Source organism: Primulina eburnea, chromosome 3, assembly GCF_022965805.1.
Source record: "Primulina eburnea isolate SZY01 chromosome 3, ASM2296580v1, whole genome shotgun sequence".
Lineage (NCBI taxonomy): Eukaryota > Viridiplantae > Streptophyta > Magnoliopsida > Lamiales > Gesneriaceae > Primulina > Primulina eburnea.
In genome coordinates, this window is record NC_133103.1 from 35,036,619 (window position 1) to 35,061,335 (window position 24,717).

At 39.4% G+C, this 24,717-nt stretch overlaps 2 protein-coding genes across 3 annotated transcripts; both read left to right on the plus strand.

The window, feature by feature from the left end:
- Positions 1-5,483: 5,483 nt before the first annotated feature.
- On the plus strand, positions 5,484-9,942 carry LOC140827535 (receptor protein-tyrosine kinase CEPR1-like). Of its 2 annotated transcripts, XM_073190226.1 has the most exons (3): positions 5,484-8,157; positions 8,312-8,736; positions 9,787-9,942. In XM_073190226.1, the coding sequence occupies exons 1-2, from the start codon at positions 5,661-5,663 to the stop codon at positions 8,707-8,709; spliced, it is 2,895 nt and encodes a 964-aa protein (XP_073046327.1). In that variant the 5' UTR covers positions 5,484-5,660; the 3' UTR covers positions 8,710-8,736; positions 9,787-9,942. The 2 variants fall into 2 exon arrangements, with proteins under 2 accessions (XP_073046327.1, XP_073046326.1); XM_073190225.1 differs by lacking the exon at positions 9,787-9,942 and having other exon boundaries at positions 5,485-8,157; positions 8,312-8,949.
- An 11,752-nt stretch (positions 9,943-21,694) lies between these two features.
- On the plus strand, positions 21,695-23,851 carry LOC140827278 (uncharacterized). The gene is made up of 2 exons (XM_073189925.1): positions 21,695-22,421; positions 22,722-23,851. The coding sequence occupies exons 1-2, from the start codon at positions 21,695-21,697 to the stop codon at positions 23,849-23,851; spliced, it is 1,857 nt and encodes a 618-aa protein (XP_073046026.1).
- The last annotated feature ends 866 nt before the right edge of the window (positions 23,852-24,717 follow it).

The following is a 24,717-nucleotide window of genomic DNA, read 5'->3' on the forward strand; positions in this document are numbered from 1 at the left end:
GTAGGCAAAGGAACCCTGAACGTTGATGGGCTTCCTGAACTTCACAATGTTCTACATGTTGAAGGACTTAACTCAAACTTAATAAGCATGAGTCAACTTTGTGACTTTGTGATGATGATTTACATGATAAGTTCAATAAAAATAATTGTGAAGTTTTTAATGATGCCAATGTTTGTGTAATGTCAGGTACTCGTTCTGCTGAAAATTGCTATCAATTAGGAGAAGGTGACGATTGCCGAAATGCCAAGGTGAGTGATTTAGACATATGGCATCAAAAACTGGGACACGTGAGTATCAATACCTTGAAGAATCTGCGTAAGTTTGATGCTGTGAGAGGTATGCCCAATTTAAATTTAGGTGTTGTGTATGTCTGTGGTCCATGCCAGAAAAGTAAACAAACCCGTGTTGCGCACCCGGTGTTGCAACACTTTGGGACAACACAGTGCCTTGAACTTTTGCATATGGATATACTGGGTCCAATGGATGTTGAGAGTTTGGGTGTTAAGAAATATTCGTTTGTTTGTGTTGATGATTTTTCGTATTTTACTTGGGTAAGTTTTCTTGTAGAAAAATCGGATAAATTTGATGCTTTTAAGAAGTTGCATGCTGGGATAAAAAATCTTTATGATATGAGGGTGGTTAAAATAAGAACCGATCATGGTGAGGAGTTTGAAAATTCTAATTTTATTTCTTTGTGCCATAAGAAAGGTATCACTCATGATTATTCATCTCCGAAGACCCCTCAAAAAATCGACATAGCTGAAAGGAAAAATCGAACCCTCCTAGAAATGGCTCGGGTCATGCTTAGTTCTAAGAATGTGTCAAAATATTTTTGGGCAGAAGCTTTAAATACGGCATGTCACATTTCCAACCGTGTTTATTTAAGGAGTGGTTCTACAATGACCTCATATGAGATTATAATGGGAAGAAAACCAAACCTTAAATATTTTCATATTTTTGGATGTGTAGGTTATGTGTTGAATGATAGAGATCATCTAGCTAAATTTGATTCAAAAAGTGATAAATGTCTTTTTCTTGGATACTCTACAAATGGTCGTGCTTATCGTGTATTTAATCTGAGAACTAGGACTACAATGGAATCAATTAACGTTGTGTTTGATGATCTTGCAGATCTGACAGTTAAAACACCGGAGGCTGATGTAGAAGAATTGCTGGATATAAGTGAGGCACTGACCAGAAATAGTGTTGAGTCTGGTGTTGAGACCAGTGAAGCAACACCAAGCACAACACCGCCTTTGAACCAAACAGAAACTGTGGATAATGATAACGATGATAATGATGATGTGGTGATCAATTGTGAAAGAGAAATTCCCAGTCATCCATCATCACAAATCATTGGTGAATTACATGATGGTGTGCAAACAAGAAACAAAGAAAAGGTGGACTACCGCAAAATGATTGGTATAATATGCATGAGCTCCATGTTTTCCCAGGTAAGTCACTCGTATTTTGTGTCTCAAATTGAACCCAAGAATAATAATGATGGTACATTGTGTCAACTCAAGTGTTATAGACATTTCTAAGAATCCTGTTCAACACTCTCGAACAAAACACATAGACATAAGACATCACTTTATTCGAGATTTGGTTGAAAAAGGCATAATTCGACTGGAATTTGTTAGGACTGAGAATCAACTGGCTGATATATTCACGAAACCTTTGGACTTTGAGAGATTTTCCAATCTTCGGAAGTCTCTCAGCATGTGCGTACAATAATCACACACACGTGTTGTCTTCGGTGTTGCCAACACCGGTGACAACACCATTTTTGCAGGTATATTTTTAGGATGCTAGGCATACTGCATAATCATAATCATCCTATTTATTTGTGTAATGTCTGAACAGTGAAGGCAATTTTTGAAAGGTACTCTCTGAGTGTTCATACTTCCAATCAAATGTTGAGGAATAAATTATGCTCAATCCAAGACATCGAGTAGTTGAGGACGTGATCTTGTCTAATGTGAAAAAGTGACTTGGAAAATGTGAGCATAAGGAGAAAAACAGAAAAGAGGTAAATAAAAAAATTGTTTAGAAGAAAATGGAAAAAACTACCTAGAGGAGTCCATTGAAGACCGTTCTTCTAGTGTGGGAGCTACCACTTCTAAGTTAAATAATGGAAAAAGCTACATTGGGGAGTCCATTGAAGACCATTCTTCTAGTGTGGGAGCTACCATTTCTGAATCAAAATAAAATTTTATGGAAGTTTGAATAAAACTCAGTGGTGTTACCAGGAGGTGTTGCCAACACCAAGTTCTGACACATCACAGTTTTTACATTGCCAGACATTTTGAAAATTCATCATATTGGAGACATATGTAGGACATGCATATTGATTTTTGTTTCGTGAATTCATCATGTGCAGTGACATATCAGTATTGACCTATAACAGTTGATAAAAACCTTGATTACCTAGATTTTGAATTTATGTGTATCCTTGTATCAGTGAGTTATAATCGACGTGAGTTTTACTGGATATTCTTTTGAAATTGTCGTAACACGAGTTTGAATCAATTTTACTGTTTGATTTTGGGATAGAATCGTTATGAGTGTTTTGGGTAAATTTCGAAAATATTACATTTTCCATGCGGATTTTTTTTAGCTGAAGGATTGAATCGATGTATTGTTTTTGTTAGAGCAAGAGCATATATGTTTTGTTATAGTCTGTTTTTGGAAGTTGGCTTACATTCTGGCCAAAAAAGGAGAGTAGGAGGACCAAAAATGCAAAAGAATGATGCTGAAGTATCTGGAGTTGCTGAGCTTGAATGAATACTTATACTCTGTCTTTAATGTTGTTTTTGGGTTGCTTTGCGTGATTAATGAATTTCTCATTCGTATGTATTCTTATGTTTTCAGGTGTTCTAATGATGGTGTTGACAACACTGTCAACAACACCAGTGCTCTAACATGTTTAATTCAAGGGGAGATGAACTTTGACTCAGGGGGAGACACACTCTAATGCAGGGGGAGCTTAACTGACTGCGATGCTAACCAAGATTATCATTTTTGGATGTTTTGTCCAGAAAGACAAAAAGAGGGAGATTGAAAGGAATATTTTATTCCTTTATTATTTTGCTAAATTGATATTATCAATTTATGATTTTGCCTTTCTAGATTATCAAATCTTGCTTGATTTAATTTAAATGATAATATATTGGTTTACTTATTTGTAGATTATGAGATCTTGCTTGATTTAATTCTAGATGATAATAACTTGATTGATTTATATCTAGATATTATATGATTTGTTTTTAATATGATTTTTATCTCCATGATATTCTATCCATGTTTAAAAGAGTGTTATCCCTAATGAAAATATTTTTTCCATATTTTGTAGGACTCTTCTATTGAATAACTTTTAGGTCAAGCCATATATATAAATATGAGAAGTCTTACAACCGTACTTGGGGCTTTTTAGAGAGAGAGAAGAAGAGGTTTTAAGGAGGAGAGGCGCAGGAGGTTTTGGAGTGTGTTCTTTTGTGTCTTCGTGAGCTTTCTCGGGTGTGATCTCTGCGTGGTTTTTCGTGGACTTAGTGCATAGTCTTTTTACAGAGATTACTGAAGAATATTTTGAATGTTGAAGATTTTGTGTGATTGAGTCACAGACTTTGCCGTGTTGCCGATTGATGTTGCCAACACTCAAGAACAACACTGACGCAGAGTGTTGATCGAAGAGTGTCTTCGTTTGGTTTTAAGCAACACGCTTTTTTATTTTATGCATCTAGTTTTTATGTGGTTTGTTTTGATGCATTTTTAATTCTTTGTAGTGTCAAGGAATTTGGTTTTGTTTTCTCACTAGTATTGTTTTGGTGTAAATGATTTACATAATTTTTCTAGTGAATTTTTTGCCATGAGGCATTGCACAAGTATTCGTACTTGTGCATAATTTAAATTTGGTGTTAATTTATTAAAATTATATTTGTGTGTTAAATACTTAATTTCCGCTGCTGTGTTGTGTGCCGTGTTGACAACACCGGGCACAACACTAACTTCTGATACACACATTATAATGTTTTATATTTATTTCCTGTACAACAATTCCTTTCAGTTGCAAAACAGATATGGCCGTTGGAGCTCTTCATTTATATATATGAATGCAAATTCATATTCAGAAAAGAACTCTCGTGCATCTTTCAATCTGCACTATCATGAGATTTCGGAGCACACAAGCGATCACATTTTCAAGCTGCTCTCTTTGCACTCGCCTATCAAAACCTATCAGATTATTCAAGGATCTTATTAGAATGATTACTAAGATTTTCAACTGACGCATTTGATAAGTCGTAATTGAAGTGAATAGTTACAAATAGATGTAAAACCAAGGTCTTTTATGGAATCATTCCTAAATAGAATAAGAGGTGAAATAGGAGTGTTTATCTCCGAACATCCATAATCAATTTGTTATTAACTTTATCGCACTCTATCTTTCCAGTCGTTTCTTATTATTTATTGTCATATTTGAATATATATATATATTTTATATATATATTCTATCACTAGCTTAACCGGACATTTTCCACACTTGTTTATTCTTTAGTGATCTAGTGAAGCCAGCCTTTCAAGGATATTAGTTTTACTAGCCTAAAATTGTTAAAACGACTAATCTTTAAGAAAATATTTGCAGAGTTTATCCACTTCCTCTAAGCTCTTTTCTGATCTCAACAAACTAGTCACAATAAATGAAGAGTATAAATTAATTATCTTAATTTCTTGGTGTATTCATAAAATGGCCATATTATTTATAATATAAAAGAAAACCAATAAAATATTATAAAATAAATAATATTTTTTTTAAAAAAAAAATTAGCCTACTTAAATAATTAATTCAATTAATTGTCATTATCTTGTATAAAAAAAAAAACCAACTTATACACACAAAACGTGCAAGTATATAGGATTTATTAATGTATATTTAATTATTTTGGGAACAAAAAATAGAATATGCAAAAATGTGGTCACAGTGAGGATTCATGTGCACACTCGTGAGTCTAAATTTTAGCAAATAAGAAAGCAACTTAGTAATGAGATAGCAACCCTTGCTGACCAAATAATAGCATTCAGTAATCTTGATAACCACAAGCCAAATCCAACACCATTTATGCAGCAGATGAACTCACGAGTATTACATGCTTAATTTCCACGTCTTTTTAATTTTCTTCGTCACATCTCATGAACCAAACGGTAGTACATCTCTCAATGATCATAGCCCTTAGTCCCAACGAGGCAACTCTCGTAGCCGACGCCGTGCAAACATGCCCTTTAAGGCCTTGCTAGGTGACAAAGAACACACTATATGTATCGTAAAGAAGATACACGATGCACACAGAATCAAATGATTCAAAAATAAGTGGCCATGATCAACGTCCGTGCGAAAATATCGACGAAAATGCCAGAAAATATTTATTTGATATAAAGCTATTAATCATGTTTGATGTTATTATTCTGTAGTGGAGGGTATAAGCATAAAGCTTCTTTATGCAAAGATATGCGCCTCTTTAAATTTATCTCAATCAATACAACAACGCAAGAACCTCCTTTTTCTTTATTTCTTTAGATTTTTTTACTTGTTGCTTTATATATTTCTTGTCTTCCTCTCCTCATCCTTTGCATCAACAAAATTAGCCAAATCTTGGGCCTAAATCATGTGTAGTATGGCTTTGGCACATCCATTTTTCCTTTTTCTGATCATGTTTTCTTCGTTTTTTTCTTGCCTAGCTACCACTGAGATTCAGTCTAGGTTCTTTGATCTTGCGAAGAGTACACTCTCGGGGAATTATTCAGGCAAATGGGACGACGGAAAAGGGACCGGTTATTGCAATTATACCGGGATATCTTGTGATGATCAAGAAAATGTTGTGCAGATTGATATTTCTGGATGGTCTCTATCTGGGAAATTTCCTATTGATCATGTGTGCTCCTTTCTTCCAAAACTACGGGTTCTTCGTGCAGGCAACAACAACTTTGATGGGAACTTCCCTCCTGGCATCGTGGCCTGTACTTTGTTGGAAGAACTAAATATGAGTCATGGACATTTGACGGGTTCATTACCAGATTTCTCTCCATTGAAATGTTTAAAGACTCTTGATCTTTCTTACAACCGTTTTTCGGGTTATTTCCCTTTATCGATCATAAATCTCACCAATCTTGAGGTGCTGAATTTTAACGAAAACGAAGGGTTCAGCTTGTGGAAACTGCCACACAACATATCGAGTTTGATCAAACTTAAGTCCATGGTGCTGACTACTTGCATGCTGTTTGGCGAAATCCCGAGCACTGTTGGAAACATGAGCTCCTTGATTGACCTTGAATTGAGTGGCAATTATCTGACGGGACGAATTCCTAAAGAACTTGGAAAGCTAAAGAATTTGAAGCAGCTGGAACTTTACTACAACCAACTCGACGGTGAAATACCCGAGGAGCTTGGAAATTTGACAGAACTAAAAGACTTGGACATGTCTGTAAACAAATTAAGTGGCAGTATACCAGAATCCATATGTTGGCTCCCGAATCTGAAAGTTTTTCAACTTTACAACAATAGTCTGACAGGGGAAATCCCGGCTGTTATTGCAAACTCAACAACGTTAAACACGTTGTCCCTTTACGACAACTTCTTGACAGGTGAAGTCCCACAAAATCTTGGAAAGTCATCAGCCATGGTTGCCTTGGATTTATCTGAGAATAATCTTTCGGGGAAACTTCCAGAAGGATTGTGCAGCGGAGGGAAACTGAACTACCTACTCATGCTTCAGAACGCGATCTCTGGAGAACTGCCTGGAAGTTACGCAAAATGTGAGTCTTTAATCCGTTTTCGTGTTAGCAGTAATGATTTGGAAGGAAATATACCAGAAGGGCTATTTAGTCTTACTCATGTTTCGATAATCGATGTGGCGTATAATCATTTGAGTGGTTATATTCCAACATCTATTCAAAATGCTAAGAACTTGTCAGAACTTTTCATGCAAGGGAACAAGATTTCAGGAGTTATCCCATCTGAAATCTCTCTTGCTGTTAACTTGGTTAAAATTGATCTTAGTAATAATCTTTTGTTCGGTCCCATACCTTCGAAAATTGGAGACTTGAGATTGCTCAATCTTCTTCTTCTACAAAATAACAACCTGAGTTCTTCGATCCCCGAATCACTTTCTTCACTGAATTCTCTCAATGTTCTTGATCTGTCAAGTAACCTGTTAACTGGAGAAATCCCAGAAAGACTAAGTGAACTGCTTCCCAATTCTTTGAACTTTTCGAACAATCATCTTTCAGGACCAATTCCCATGTTATTCGTAAAGAGTGGATTGTTGGAGTGTTTTTCAGGCAATCCAAACCTCTGTATGCCTTCTAATCGTTACTCGTCTGATCATAACTTTCCGGTATGTTCTCAAGTTTATAACCGGAAGAAAATAAACCACGCTTGGCTTATCGGGGTCTCTTTAGGAATCGTAGTTCTTGGAACCATCCTGTTTCTAAGAAGATGTCTAAGCAAAGACAAGAAAATGATTGGAAATGAGGATACAGTTTCATCATCAGTTTTTTCATACGATTTCAAGTGTTTCCACCGGTTAACCTTTGATCAACAAGAGATCATGGAGGCCATGGTCGAGAAAAACATCGTGGGGTATGGAGGATCCGGGACCGTTTACAAGATTCATCTGAAGCATGGGGAACTTGTTGCTGTCAAGAAACTCTGGACCAGTCGAAAAGCTAAAGATTCGCCTCCTGAGGACCAGTTGATTCTTGATAAAGGACTCAAAACCGAGGTAGAGACTCTAGGAAGCGTTAGGCACAAGAATATTGTGAAATTGTACTGCTATCTTTCCAGTCCAGAATGCAGTTTACTTGTATATGAATACATGACAAATGGGAACCTTTGGAATGCACTTCACAACGAAAAATTCTTCGTCTTGGATTGGCCTAAACGACACCAGATAGCCCTTGGGATTGCTCAGGGATTGGCGTATCTTCACCACGATTTGTTGTTTCCCATTATCCATCGAGATATCAAGTCTACCAACATACTTTTGGACGTTGATTACCAGCCAAAAGTCGCAGATTTTGGGATTGCTAAGGTTTTGCAGGCTAGGGGATCAAAAGATTCTACTACCACTGTTATTGCAGGAACTTATGGCTACTTGGCACCAGGTTACATTCTTGATCATCTGAGCTTCACAATACTACAAAGTCATTTTGGACACTAAGTTTTTTTAAAAATAATTTATTAGGCCTTCAAATAAAACGTTTTCTAAACAACTTTCTCATCTATAACGCACTCTAAATCTCTTTATTTTTTTGACAGAATATGCTTTTTCCTCCAAGGCGACGACTAAGTGCGACGTGTACAGTTTTGGGGTTGTATTAATGGAACTAATAACGGGTAGAAAGCCGGTTGAAGCCGAGTTTGGTGACAACAAGAATATCATATATTGGGTTGCCACTAAGGTGGAGACCAAGGAAGGGGCATTGGACATACTCGATAGACGAGTTTCGGGTTCATTCAAAGAAGAGATGATCAAAGCTCTTCGAATCGCCATACGTTGCACGTGTAGAACCCCAGCTCTACGTCCTGCGATGAATGAGGTCGTTCAGTTGTTGATCGAGGCAGATCCGTGTCGATTCGAATGTTGCATGACATCAAACAAGTTGAAGGAAACTGCAGAAACCACTACCAAGCCTAAAAATAGCCTCGATCAATGATATTTTCAAGTCAGACATGGAGTATGGGTAAGTGAAAGTGTTGCATAAAAGGATAAGCTATAGTATTGGCTGTCTTTATGTTCCTAACATAAGTTGGAGTACACATGATATTTACTCTTTGGTCTTTGTAGTTCTTATTGTAAATATTTTGAAAATTTTTGACCAAGCTACTTGCATATATATATGTGTGTGAGAGAGAGAGAGAGATTTATGAGAATGTTTACAAGTGACTCCTACTTATATTTTTTTTTTTGCAGAAGCTATTTTTCATTCAAATTCATCATTGTTTTTACATGTTACATGAATATTTGTAAAGGGAATTAATGGTTCTTCTAGAATGGATCGAATTCAAAAGAAGCATGTTGCAGAATATATAAGATCAAAGAAACTCCTTATTAGCGAGAACAAACACAAAGTAGAAATGGATCATATTAAAACTTCCTAATAAGATTAAACCAAAATATCGAATCAAAAAACGCGATAAACTCATTCTATGTACTCTAATTAGTCTTTACACTTTTTTGGTACATCAAAATCATAATAAATTTGAGAATTTGTTCGAATGTGTTTCATGTGCTAGATCACAACATATGAAACTGCCCGACAACACATGAAATTGCCCTCATCAATGAGTTAGACAACATGATCAACCGTGTGTTTGGTTGAGTGGATTAAATAAGGATAGATTAATAGTCAAATATTTATCGTTAAAATTTTAAGTTGTTTTAATAATCATTTTGACCCGATTTAAGATTCAATTTTATAGATAACTATTTGATTAATAAAATTAGATCTTAAACCGGGTCAAAATGATTATTAAAACATCTTAAAATTTTAACGATGAATATTTGACTATTAATCTATCCTTATTTAATTCATTCAACCAAACACACCTTGATGTTAAATGATAATTAAATTAAAAAGAATATTTATGTCTATACAATATTTTGAAAAAAGTATGTATTTTAAACCAATATGTTGGATACACTTGGACCATGATGATCATCATTATTGGACCAAAAAAAAGAAGGAAATAATTCTCTAGTTTTTTTTCAACTAACTTCCCTTTTTTTGTAGGTGAAAGAAGTCCAATCAAATGAAAGTGATTGTAAAGAAAAAGAATGTGCTGATTCGAAGGGACTCCTTTAGTTGCTTGAAAGTTGGGTTTCTGATTCTGCTATGTACAATTTGCGTATGATTTTTGGAGGGTTCTATTTTATCCTATCTTTTTTTATTTGCATTTAATAAATAATTTATTGGAAAAAGAATTTTATACATAGCCGATTGATGGGGGTTTCATTGTCTCAATCGGAAAAGGGCACAAAAGTAAAAGCATTATCCTGAAAAGTGATTTTATAATTTCGTAATTATGCTCAATGAGATAGCAAAGGTCAACATCTTTAATTGAAAGCTCATACATATTCCATTAGTAGTGTTTTTAAAAGTATGTAACTTATCTCTCAAAAAAAATATGTAACTTACCTCCATATTTTAATATTTTTGTGTATCACAACTCACAATTAAAACAAATAAATATATAGAGAGAGAGTGTGTCTAGGATCGGGTGAAATATTTAGAATGATGGTATAAACACTTGATATAAGTTTGTTTCTTCTAGTTAATTTAAATGGGTTGACAACTAAATTATATATATTCTCGAGTGTCGATATCAGTTGACTAACAAATAACTGTGGAAAAAATACATACTGACAGATTAGAACAAATCATCAACAAGGTTGGCTAAGTGAATTAAAAAGTAAATTATGGTGTGGAAAATGCACAAGTATGTTTCTAAATGTTCAAAGACCCAAGCTCTTACGTCAACCTTTGTCACGCCCCGGGACGGGGGTTGGTTGACACCGGCGTTGCTCTCAAACTTACATTCGAAAACAACAAGCCTCGGAAGTACGAAATTCAGAAACCGGTCTTTTTTCATAAATACTGAATATTTCAATGTCTGATACAAACTCGAATAATTAATGTTTTACAGCGGAAATGTAAAACAAACCAGACATCACAATGTCTTACAGACGCAGCGGAAAACAACATAAATAAAACTGAGAATTAACAATCTTCTTCTCCAGCCCCAGAACTGGATCTGCTCCTCTTCTTCTAGCCTTTCTTCATCGTTCTTATCTGAGATGTTTTGGTGGGTGAGTGATATGGTTGTCACTCAGTAAGCGGGGGCGGGAATAACTCCCAGTTTTCGAAATCGTTTTCATACAGAACAGTAATACGAAAATATACAGAAATTCTTATTTTCATAACAGAAATCAGTGTTCGGTGTTCAGAAATCAGTAATCGATATTCAGTAGTCGGAAATCAGAAGTTTATCAAATAAGCACTGAGCACGTTCGTGAATTTCATGGCTAAACTGATATCAGTCCCCTATATGTTCTCTCCTCTAAGAGGTGATGCCAGTAATCAGAAATCAGTAATCAGTAATGTTCAGAATATATAAACCTACCATTAGTTCACTAAGTTTCAGTGTTTCGAAATCAGATAACAGGATTCAAGAATATACTTTGCTTTAAAACAGAAATCATCAAACGGTTTTTCAAGATATTTATACATAAACCCACTTACCGTAATTTGCAATAAGGTTTCGGTAGAAATCTGGAATATGCTCGTTCTTGCTACTAGTTTCTACTGCTCGAAAATAAGCACTCTCCCTTAGCTCAAAATTCAAATGATAATCTCAGATTTGTGTAGCACCAATTCAGATATTTGAGAGTGTTATATATAGGCAAAAATTTTGACTGTTAGTTTCCCATTTAATGGCCATAATCTGCCATTAACAACCTTTATTCCGTGATAAATGCTTCAGTTACAAGTCTAAGCTGAATCAGTAACTGTGTGCTGGAATATCGTTCTTCTGCTGCTGGATTCTGGTCTGCTGCTGGATTTTGTCTGCTGGGAAATACCATCTTCTGAAATATGAGTTGCTGCTGGAATTGTTAGCTTCTGCTGAAATTGGCCAGCTGCTGCTACTGCTGAAATTTCAGGTTCTCACATCCCTCCCTCCTTATAAGAAGTTTCGTCCTCGAAACTTGGCTAAACATGATTCTCAAAGAGATAAGGATATTGTGCTCGCATCTTTTCTTCCAACTCCCAAGTGGCTTCTCTTTCGGTGTAGTTGGACCATTGTACTTTGACATATGGAATAGTTCGTCGTCTTAGTACTTGGTCTTTGAAATCCACAATTCGAATCGGAATTTCTTCATACTTCAGTTCTTCATTTAGACTGCTCTCAACCAGAAGTGGTCCAGCTTCCAGAATGAGACTTGGATCAGAAATATATCTCCTCAGCTGCGAAACGTGGAATACATTGTGAATTCTTGACATTTCGGGTGGAAGTGCTAATCTATAAGCAAGTGTTCCCACTTTCTCAAGAATTTCAAATGGTCCGACGTATCTGGGATTCAGTTTCCCAGCCTTATTGAATCGGATTACACCCTTCATGGGTGACACTTTTACATATGCCTTTTCTCCAACTTCAAATTCCACGGGTCGTCTTTTCTGATCAGCCCAGCTTTTCTGTCGATCTTGTGCAGCTTTTAATCTTTCCTTGATCAAAGCGACTTTATCCACTGTTTCTGGGATCATTTTGGGTCCAACAATGGCTTTTTCCCCTACCTCATCCCAATACAGTGGTGATCGACATTTTCGTCCATACAAAGCTTCGTATGGTGCCATTCCAATACTACTGTGGTAACTATTATTGTATGCGAATTCGATCAAGGGCAGATGTTCGCTCCAATTACCACTGAAGTCTAGAGCACAAGCTCTCAGCATATCCTCAAGAGTTTGAATTGTTCTCTCTGTTTGGCCATCGGTCTGAGGATGATAGGCCGTACTAAGAGTAACCTTTGTCCCCATAGCTTTTTGAAAGATCTTCCAAAATCGAGATGTAAACCTAGGGTCTCTGTCTGATAGTATGCTAGCCGGTACTCCATGTAATCGCACGATCTCATTCATGTACAAGGTGGCTAGCTTGTCCAAATTATAATTCATGCGGACAAGCAAGAAATGCGCCGATTTCGTGAGTCTATCTACGATTACCCAGATGTCGTCATGACTTTGTCTCGACTTGGGTAAGCCTACTACAAAATCCATGGAAATATGTTCCCATTTCCATTCCGGGATTTCTAATGGTTGAAGAAGTCCACCAGGTCTTTGGTGCTCTGCCTTGACCTGCTGGCACACGTGACACTTGGAAACAAATATTGCCACGTCTTTCTTCATTCCACTCCACCAAAATTTTTTCTTCAAATCCCTGTACATCTTGGTACTGCCGGGATGGACTGAAAACTTCGATTTATGTGCCTCAGACATTACTTCTTGTCGAAGGTTATCGATGTCTGGTACGCACAATCGACCTTTCATCCACAAGATTCCTTTGTTATCCGTCTCGAAATCTGGTGATTTCCCTTATTTAACTTGCTCTTTTAGTTTCGCCAAAGCGGAATCTCTATCTTGACTCATATTGATTGTCTCTCGAAGACATGGTTGTGCTGAAAGTGATTTCAGGATTACCTTACTCATATTCTTTCGACTTAAAGCATTTGCTACCTTGTTGGCTTTTCTTGGATGGTAGCTTATCGTCAAGTCGTAATCCTTCATGAGTTCGATCCATCGTCTTTGTCTCATATTTAGTTCCTTTTGCGTGAACAAATATTTGAGACTTTGGTGATCGGTGAAAATCTCACACTTGGCTCCATAAAGTTAATGTCTCCAAATCTTTAGTGCGAATACCACTGCAGCTAGTTCGAGGTCATGCGTTGGGTAATTTTGTTCATACGGCTTCAACTGCCTTGATGCGTATGCAATCACCCTTCCCTCCTGCATGAGTACACATCCGAACCCTTCTTTGGATGCATCACTGTAGACGGTGTAGTCCTTACCTTCCATAGGTAATACTAGCACTGGTGTGGATGTAAGCTTCTTCTTCAAAGTCTCGAAGCTTTGCTCACATTTTTCACTCCATTGAAACTTAGAGTTCTTATGTGTGAGCTTGGTGAGTGGTACGGCTATTGAAGAGAATCCTTCAACAAATTTTCGATAATAGCCTGCTAATCCCAAGAAGCTTCGTATCTCTGTCACATTCTTTGGTCTAGGCCAATCCGAGATTGCTTCTACTTTCTTAGGGTCTACAGATACTCCTGCTGCTGATATTATGTGTCCCAAGAATGCGACGCTCTCTAGCCAGAGTTCGCATTTCTTGAACTTGGCGTATAGTTCCTTTTCTCTCCGCTTCTGTAGGGTGAGACGAAGATGTTCTTTGTGATCTTCTTTACTTGACGAATATACTAGGATGTCGTCGATGAATACAACAACAAACTTGTCAAGAAATGGTTTAAACACTCTGTTCATGAGATCCATGAATACTGCCGGAGCGTTTGTTAGTCCGAACGGCATTACTGTGAACTCATAGTGTCTGTACCTTGTCCTGAAGGCTGTTTTTGGAATATCGTTCGTCTTGACCTTGAGTTGGTGATAGCCTGACCTTAAGTCGAGCTTGGAAAAGACTGAAGCTCCTTTGAGTTGGTCAAACAAGTCATCAATCCTTGGAAGCTGATACTTGTTTTTGATTGTGATCTTGTTCAGCTCTCTGTAATCGATACACATCCTCATACTTCCGTCCTTCTTCTTTACAAATAGGACAGGAGCTCCCCACGGAGATGCGCTTGGTCGGATTTGCTTCTTGTCCAACAACTCTTGAAGTTGCTCTTTGAGTTCTTTCAACTCTGCTGGAGCCATTCGGTATGGTGCTTTTGAGATTGGTGTAGCATTGGGCACTAAGTTAATCTCAAATTCCACTTCGCGATCAGGAACTTCGCCCGGGAGTTCTTCAGGAAAGACATCCGGGAATTCTTGCACTACCGGAATCTCTTCTAGTGTAGGTGCAATTTCTTGTTTTACCTCGCTTAACATGGCTAGGTAAACTTCTTCTCCACTTTTCATGGCTTTCCAAGTTTGAGAAGCAGAAAGAAGAGTCTTTTGTTCTTTGGTCTTACCATGAAATAAAAGTTTCTCTTGGTGTGGAGCTTGGATGGTTACCATCTTTCCATGACAGTCTACTAAAGCATAATTCTTGGCTAACCAATCCATTCCAAGAATTACGTCGAATTCGACCATGTTTAGTTGAATTAGATTTGCCTTGAACTTCTGATCTTCTATGAGAACACTAATATCCCGATATAGAGTGCGAGTTTCTAAAATTCGATTTGCAGGAGTTGCTACTCTATATGGTTCTTCTAAGTTATCAGGCTTAGCTCCTAACTTCTTGGCAAATCTCTTAGACATGAATGAATGTGTAGCACCACAATCAAACAACACATAAGCAGGTATATTATTGATTAGAATGGTACCGGCTACGACATTATTGGAGTTGTCAGCCTCTTCTTGAATTATAGCATAGACTCGAGCATTTGGCTTGTTCTCCTTAGGCTTATTTGGAGTTGTTACTCCTGCTGGTCCAATCCTTGGATCCGGAAAAGGGCATTGAGCAATGCGGTGGCCCATCTTTCCACAACGAAAACAAGCTCCAGAATTCTTGCGGCATTCACCAGTGTGAGTGAATCCACAATTTTGGCACTTGACTCTCTCTTTGCTTGATGGGAAAGAAGTGGTTCCTTTGGCTGGATCACTGGTGAATTGGTTGCTTGAGAACCTAGGCCTCTTGAATTGTTGGCCCTGTTGGTACTGACTTGAGTGAGGACGTTTGAGTTTGTTCTCGTCTTCACGCCTCTTAATATCGTCTCAGCCCTGATGGCTGCTCCCATCAATTCATCAAAACTGTTGGGCTCGATAACGGCAAGGGCAGATTGAATACGGCTGTTCAATCCTTTCTTGAAGCGATGCATCTTCAAAGCTTCGTCTCCCATGATGGTTGGGGAGTAAGTTCCCAATGAGTGGAACTTGGATGAATACTCCACCACTGTCATATTTGGTTCTTGCACCAAGCTTTCGAATTCTGACAGCTTCTGCACTCGAACTACTGTCGGAAAGTACTGCCTCAGAAATGCCTCTCGGAACCATTGCCAAGTGATAGGTCCCGCCTATAACATAGCTGGTGAGACTCCTTCCCACCATTTGGCAGCTTTATCGACAAGAAAAGGTGTAATCACCTCTACTCTGATCCTTTTGGGAACCTCAAGTAGTCGAAGATGATTTTCCACTTCTTTCATCCAATTCTGTCCGACCTCTGGATCGGTGCCATCAAAGTTAGGGACTCTTGCTCTTCGGAGAGCCTCATAGTGCTGCTTAGTCCCATTTTGAGCTGGAGGTGGTGGTGGTGGTGGCTGATTAGCATTAGGGTTCACTAAACCTTGTAGCGTAGTTGCCACAATTGTGGCTATAGCCATCAAGTCCACCTGACTGAGGCCAACTGCTGGTGGTGGTTGTGGTGGTTGTTGTTGTTGTGCTTCCTCATCGTTGCGGTTATTGTTGTGGTTGCCGTAGCGAGGATTGCGATTGTTTCTACTGGTCGTCCGTCCATTTCCTACAATTAAGAAAGTTCTAAAGTTGATGGCAGAATAGAGACTAAATAATTGAAACACGATGATAGAGTAATTGCTCAAAGCTTAAATATGAAACCAATGGATTGAAATAAATTTTATTGATTCCTCAAGAAGTGCAATTACAACGAAACATCGAAATTGAGAACATGAATGCAAATGGAACACATGGTAATACAAAGGAGTAATACTGAATGTCTAATCTATCACTTCTCCTAATCCCAACTCCATAGGATCCTCTTCCATTTCTTCTTCCTCTTCTGGTTCCTCTTCAGGTTCATCTTGGTTAGCTATTACTGCTTGTAGATGTTCAATATGGCCATGCAGAACTGCATTCTGGTCACTAAGAACTTCAACAGTACTCTGCAACTCATGAATATGTGCATCAGTCTGTTCACTATACTGATTATGTTGGTGCACGAGTTGGTGATTCTGATCTTTGAGTATTTGGATCTTGTCAACTAGTGTATCATGTAGCTCGATGAATTCTGCCACAGTCTCTTGGGATATTTCAAACTCCTCTTGAGTCTTCCTATTCCTCTCTTCTTCTTCATGCAGATAGTGAGCATATCGTTGAACATCACCCTCTAAGTGCTCTGCTCGACGCTCTAACTCATCTTTGTCCAACTTTAGGCAGTAGTTATTCTCCTTGAGTTTTCTAGCTTCCTCTCTAAGCTCTTAATGTAGCTAATTTGGTCAGCCATATCCTACATCCAAAAACATAAGGGTAAATGTTCAGAAATGATCTCAAGAATATAGGTCGAGTTATAGACAAATACTGGAATGAACAGAATCAGTACTGCCTATACAATTAACAGTAGAAATAGCTCAAAAATTTTTTAATCTCAGAATTACGAGAAAAATTTACTAAAAATCCTTGACATCAAGAACATGAATGGTGTCAAGTTTGGTGCACAAATACTAAGCCAATTAGAAATGAAAATTCCTCAAAGTTTCAAAATTTTGGAAAATTATACGGAAATGATGATATCACTATCTAAACGATGGATTTTGGGGGTTCATAGTCGTTATAGGTTAGGTTCTCCTCGTCGAGAGCTTTCCAACGCCTACTTTTAATAGTAAAAATTCCTCCTGGATAAAAAGTTATGGCCGTTTGAATTTTGCGCGAAAAACACCTCAACATCCATGCCATTTGCAAGGTCTACTGCATGCCTCTGCTGGAATTCCCTACTTACTGCAACTCTGATGCTACTGCAATCAGTCTGCTGCTTTTCCAGTATTGTCTGCTGCTTTCCAACCCTATTAGAATCAGTCTGCTGCCTTCAGCTCTACTGATTTCTATCTGCTGGTTCGGGTCCCAGACTACTGGTTTTGATGCTACTGTTTTTCAGTCATCTACTGGTTTCGGTCTACTGATTTTGGTCTACTGAATTTTTTTTTTTTAAACATGCTACTGTATTCTGATTTGCTTCTCTACTGATTTTCCTAACTGTACGTAGTAGTGTATCATATCAGTAGTCTATTACAGTAGCTTATTTCAGTAACTTTCAGAACTTATTTTCAGAAGTCTATAAGAACTTATTATTTCTAGTTCCTCCTCCCCAGATTATGAAACCCGGTTCTGCTCTGATACCACTTCAATGTCACGCCCCGGGACGGGGGTTGGTTGACACCGGCGTTGCTCTCAAACTTACATTCGAAAACAACAAGCCTCGGAAGTACGAAATTCAGAAACCGGTCTTTTTTCATAAATACTGAATATTTCAATGTCTGATACAAACTCGAATAATTAATGTTTTACAGCGGAAATGTAAAACAAACCAGACATCACAATGTCTTACAGACGCAGCGGAAAACAACATAAATAAAACTGAGAATTAACAATCTTCTTCACCAGCCCCAGAACTGGATCTGCTCCTCTTCTTCTAGCCTTTCTTCATCGTTCTTATCTGAGATGTTTTGGTGGGTGAGTGATATGGTTGTCACTCAGTAAGCGGGGGCGGGAATAACTCCCAGTTTTCGAAATCGTTTTCATACAAAACAGTAATATGAAAATATACAGAAATTTTTATTTTCATAACAGAAATCAGTGTTCGGTGTTCAGAAATCAGTAATCGGTATTTAGTGGTCGGAAATCAGAATTTTATCAAATAAGCACTGAGCACGTTCGTGAATTTCATGGGTAAACTGATATCAGTCCCCTATATGTTCTCTCCTCTAAGGAGTGAGGCCAGTAATCAGTAATCAGTAATGTTCAGAATATATATTCCTACCATTAGTTCACTAAGTTTCAGTGCTTCGAACTCAGATAACAGGATTCAAGAATATACTTTGCTTTAAAACAGAAATCATCAAACGGTTTTTCAAGATATTTATACATAAACCCACTTACCGTAATTTACAATAAGGTTTCGGTAGAAATCTGGAATATGCTCGTTCTTGCTACTGGTTTCTACTGCTCGAAAATAAGCACCCTCCCTTAGCTCGAAATTCAAATGATAATCTCAGATTTGTGTAGCACCAATTCAGATATTTGAGAGTGTTATATATAGGCAAAAATTCCGACTGTTAGCTTCCCATTTAATGGTCATAATCTGTCATTAACAACCTTTATTCCGTGATAAATGCTTCAGTCACAAGTCTAAGCTGAATCAATAACTGTCTGCTGGAATATCGTTCTTCTGCTGCTGGATTCGGGTCTGCTGCTGGATTCGGGTCTGCTGGATTTTGTCTGCTGGGAAATACCATCTTCTGAAATATGAGTTGCTGCTGGAATTGTTAGCTTTTGCTGAAATTGGCCAGCTGCTGCTACAGCTGAAATTTCAGGTTCTCACACTCTTTCTTCCGTTTGAAAAGTTCACACTAAAAGACTTTGGATTATACAAGTGATTTGCAAGATCCTAGTCAGTTTGGACTTAAACACTGTCAAACTGAAATTCCTAGTATATCTCTCCTGATAATAGACAGTATGTAACGTACCGTACTTTTACTACTCAAAATTTGTGGAAGAATTAAAATTTTTCTTAAATAAACGTGAACATTCAAAATTTACTAAATTAAATAAACTGTACGCCTCACAAGTTGTCGCAACAACAGATTTGAAAGTTAAAGTTTGACAAAAGTGTTCAATATTTTCATAACGCTTAAAACATGGCGGTCCTCGGGTTTAGCCTCCCGCTCAGTCCAAGCCTGCTCCTCGGTCCCCACCTTCGGTCTCCTCATAAACATCCTCACCTGCATCGATCAAGTCTAGTGAGTCTAAAAGACTAAACACGTCAATTGTCCTGGAATCCTCTCGACATATGCTCCGAACCCATATGTCAAATTCCAAACTTTCCATTTTTGGAAAAAAAATATATTTATTTAAAATTCGAAAATTTCATATATATTGCATATTCTCACTTGTTATATACTGTCTATTTCGGATTCTGAGCATTTACATTTTTTTGATTTCAAGAAATGGCTCCATCTACCCCTATGCAACCTCACACCCGTGCCCAAGCTGCCATTCGTCTGAAGGAGCTTGCCCTTCACTACCAGTCACGCCAGATTCGGCGACTTAGAGCCCGATTGAGTGAGAGGAGGAGTGAGGTCGAAACCTTAACCGCTGAGAAAGAAGATATTCAGGTCCGCCTTAATCAATCTATCTATTAGGGTGAACTAGTTAGGGGAGATAACATGGACCTACGGGACGTCATAGAGCAGTGCAAATAACAAAATGGAAAGTTGCGAGAGGATGTGGAGCGCTATCGCAAAGAATTGGAGGAAGAAAAACAGTTGAATGACCGGAGCAAAAAGAGACTCGAGAATCTAAGTGAGGCTATAAGCTGCATTGCCAAGGTGAACCATCAGCTGACTCAACAGGGTGAAGCGCTGAAGAACAAGATCAAGGAGATTAAGAAGGGGTACGAACTACGCCACCAGAGTACCATATATCTGTTGGACGAGGCAGAGGCAGATGTTCAGGGGTGGAAGACACAGGTGGCCCAGCTTAATGCAAAGAATGCCCAGCTGAATGTTGAGAATGCCCAGCTCACCCACATGGTGGAGCTACTGCAAGAGGAGGAGCTGGAAGAAGAGGAGTCGATAGAGATCGACGAGCCTATAGCTGCCATAGGAGATGGAGAGATAGATGATTAGAGTTCTTAGTTACCTTTCCCTATTACTAGGAGTTATCTTGCCATTGTTGCTATTTTATTCCAGTCAGTATGATTTATTTCCATTCAGTACGCTTGGTTCATTTAGTTGTTTCTTTACATTCAAAAATTAATAAAATTATGATTATTTATTAATCTCAGTTGTTCATGTATGTTCAAGTTATGCTTACTTATTTACCTCAGTTGTGCTAGCATAACTCATTTATCCAATCTTTTCATTATGAACGTCAAATTCTTAGAAGCGTTTAACTTGTAGGAAATGGCCGGTAGACCACCAAGACAAAACCGCAACCCCCGTTATGCTAACAACAACGACAACAACAACATCAATGCCAACGAAGAAGGCAACGTACCTCCACCTCAGTTCAATCTCAATCAAGAAGACCTAATGGCTATAGCCACGATCGTGGCGACGACACTCCAAGGGTTAGTGAACCCGAATGCCAATCAACCACCGCCACCTCCACCACAGCACGGAGTCAAGTTTCATTACGAATCACTGCGCAAGAACAGGTGCCCAACTTTCAGTGGCGCTGCCGACCTCGAAGTTAGCCAGAGCTGGATCAAAAGCGTGGAAACTCAGTTGAGACTGTTGGAAGTCCCGGATGCACTAAAAGTGGACGTGATAGTGCCCTTCCTAGAAGACAAGGCAGCTAAATGGTGGGAAGCAGTCTCGCCAGCCATGACCGCTGTTGGACCAATCACATGGCGAATCTTCCGAGAAACTTTTCTGAAACAGTACTACCCGGCAGAAATCAGACTGCAGAAGCTAAGTGAGTTTGAAAATTTCAGTCAGGCTCCAGATATATCAGTGGTGGAATATACCTCTCAGTTCAATGTCCTTGGATCATATGCTCCAGCGATCATGGCGGACGAAGTTCTGAAATTGCATCGTTTCAAGAAGGGGTTGAATAGCAGGATCCAATCTGCTCTAGCAGTCTACCAACCTACCAACTTTTCAGACCTAATGGGTGCGGCTATCCGAGCCGAAGCTGATATTCATCGAAGAGAAAGGGAAAACAGGAACAAGCGACCCCTTAACAGTCAGCCTTCTCAAGGGAAACCAATGTTCAAGAGGCCCAATCAGTCAGGTGGACCTCCCTCAGGGAAATTCCCTGCCAATAACCATCAAGGACTCAAGCCATGCTCAACATGTGGCTTCAAGCACTCCGGAGAATGCCAAAGGCCAGCGGTGTATGCTTTGGATGTGGAAAATCGAGGCACAGAATTGCAGAGTGTCCTACCGCCGCCAACCGACCAGCAGGGCCGAACAGAGGAACTGGGCCAAGTGCAGGAGCAGGCCCTAGTAAACAAAAAGAAGACAAACCTAATGCCAGGGTCTTTGCCATGACACAGGAAGAGGCTGACGACGCAACGGAAGTCGTGTCAGGTACCATTCTAATTCAATCAGTACCTGCCTACACATTATTTGACTGTGGTGCTACACATTCCTTTATGTCTAAGAGGTTTGGTAAGAAGTTAGGAAGTAAGCCAGATAAGCTAACTGAACCTTTCCGAATAGCCACACCTACTAATAGAGCCGTTGAAACGGACAAGATTTACAGAGATTGTAAAGTCAGTATTAATGATCAGAATTTTAGCGCCAATTTGATACAGTTGGTCATGGTCGATTTCGACATAATCTTAGGAATGGATTGGTTAGCAAGAAACAGTGCAACAGTAGATTGTAAAGGGAAGAGAGTCAAACTCCTAACCGCAGAAATGAAAGAAGTCGTGTTTCATGGTAAATCCAAGGAACGGAAGTTGATACTTTCCGCAGTACAAGCTTGGAAAGCCATGAAATCCGGGGAGGACATCTACCTAGCGATGGTCAGTGAAGTAAAAGAAGAAGTTGAACTAAAACTGGAAGACATCCCGATAGTGAGAGAGTTCCCAGATGTTTTTCCTGAAGAACTCTCAGGGACGGTCCCGAACCGTGAGATTGAGTTCAAAATCAACTTGGTTCCCGGCGATGCACCAATCTCTAAAGCACCTTACAGAATGGCACCAGCCGAACTCAAGGAGTTAAAAGAACAACTCCAAGAATTGCTAGATAAAAGGCAGATTCGACCGAGTGTGTCCCCGTGGGGAGCTCCAGTACTCTTCGTAAAGAAGAAAGACGGTAGTATGAGATTATGCATCGATTACAGAGAATTGAACAAGATCACAATCAAGAACAGGTACACTCTGCCTCGGATAGACGATCTGTTTGATCAGCTTAAAGGAGACGCCGTATTTTCTAAACTGGATCTGAGGAAATGTTATCACCAGTTGAAGGTCAGGGCCGAAGATATCCCCAAGACAGCCTTTCGAACCAGGTATGGGCATTATGAATTCACAGTGATGCCTTTTGGTCTGACCAATGCACCGGCAGCATTCATGGATCTGATGAACAGAGTATTCAAGCCATTCTTGGACCAGTGCATAGTGGTATTCATCGACGACATTCTCGTCTATTTTCCCGACGAGACGAGCCATGAAGAACACCTCCACCTTGCTCTGCAGACCTTAAGAGAGAATAAGATCTATGCTAAGTTCAGCAAGTCTGAATTCTGGCTAAGGAGTGTGTCATTTCTAGGACACATGATCTCGAGAGAAGGAGTGTCAGTGGATCCAAGAAAAGTAGAGGCAATTACCGAGTGGCCGAGAACTAAGAACGCCACCGACATCAGAAGCTTTCTTGGATTGGCATGTTACTACCGGAAATTCATCGAAGGGTTCTCCTCGATAGCCGTGCCACTGACGAGACTCACACAGAAGAATTCTAAATTCACCTGGAGTGAGGATTGCGAGAAGAGTTTCCAGACACTGAAAGAGAAACTCGCATCCACACCAGTGTTGATCTTGCCAGCAGAGAATAAAGATTTCACTATCTACAGTGACGCCTCTAAGGACGGCCTAGGTTGCGTACTCATACAAGAAGGGAGAGTGATCGCCTATGCGTCAAGGCAGTTGAAACCGCATGAGCAGAACTACCCTACTCATGATTTGGAACTAGCAGCGGTTGTCTTCGCCTTAAAGATTTGGAGTCACTACCTATATGGTGCTAAATGTGAAATCTTCACAGACAATCAGAGCCTCAAGTACTTGTTCACCCAAAAGGAACTTAATATGAGGCAAAGGCAATGGATCGAACTTCTGAAAGATTATGACTTGACCATAAGCTACCATCCGGGTAAAGCAAACAAAGTGGCTGATGCGCTAAGTCGGAAGGGCCCAGGCAAGATAACTCTAGCTTCCCTCTCGGCACAACCATGTCTACAGGAGACCGTCAAGTTAAACCAAGATCGAGACCCCGTACTGACCAAACTTAAGGAGCAAGTCAGAGAAGGGAAGTCTCTGGATCATCAAATCGATGGCAAGGGAACCTTGAGGATGAAAGGAAGACTGTGTGTGCCCGACAGCGATAACCTTCGCCAAGAGATAATGGCAGAGGCACACAATTGCAACCTCTGGAAAACCCCGAGTGGAAGTTGGAGCATATCTCCATGGACTTTGTGGTAGGATTGCCAAAGTCTAGGCAAAGCCACGACGGTATATGGGTGATCGTGGACAGACTCACAAAGACTGCACACTTCCTACCCGTCCACATGAATTACAATCTCGACAAGTTGGCTTCACTGTACATGGACAACATTGTGAGACTGCATGGAGTGCTAGTGAGCATCTTATCTGATAGGGATCCGAGGTTCGTCTCACGCTTTTGGAAGAGCTTTCAAGAGGCCATGGGAACGAAAGTGACCCTAAGTACGGCCTATCATCGTCAAACCGATGGGCAAACGGAGAGGACCATACAGACCTTAGAAGATATGCTGCGAGCGTGTGCTCTGCAATTCAGTAACAACTGGAGTTCTCATCTACCCTTAATTGAGTTTGCGTACAACAGCAGCTATCACAGCAGCATCGGAATGGCTCCGTACGAAGCCCTTTATGGAAGGAAATGTCGGTCACCACTTTACTGGGATGAAGTGGGAGAGAAAGCCGTGGTAGGACCTGAGCTTGTACAGATGACAGTAGACAAGGTTAAAATTGTCCGAGAAAAGCTCAAGGCAGCCCAAGACCGACAAAAGAGCTGGGCAGATCTTAAAAGAAGGCATGTAGAGTTCAACGTGAGCGAGAAGGCTTATGTGAAAGTCTCGCCTATAAGAGGAGTTGTCCGATTCATTAAAGCCGGGAAACTGAACCCTCGTTATGTTGGACCATTCGAAATCTTGGAGAAAGTGGGCACACTAGCATGCAGATTGGGATTGCCACCAAGCATGTCAAGGATCCACAACGTGTTCCATGTGTCCCAACTGAGAAAGTACATTCCAGACCCGAGTCACGTGTTAGAGGTAGAACCACTCTTGGTCGAAGGAAACTTGGGAGAA

Coding starts and splice junctions, on each gene's coding strand:
- LOC140827535 (XM_073190226.1), top strand. CDS start 5,661: ATGTGTAGTATGGCTTTGGCACATCCATTTTTCCTTTTTCTGATCATG. Junction 8,158..8,311: donor TTATGGCTACTTGGCACCAG/GTTACATTCTTG, acceptor TTTTTTTGACAG/AATATGCTTTTTCCTCCAAG.
- LOC140827278 (XM_073189925.1), top strand. CDS start 21,695: ATGACACAGGAAGAGGCTGACGACGCAACGGAAGTCGTGTCAGGTACC. Junction 22,422..22,721: donor TAAAAGGCAGATTCGACCGA/GTGTGTCCCCGT, acceptor ATGCACCGGCAG/CATTCATGGATCTGATGAAC.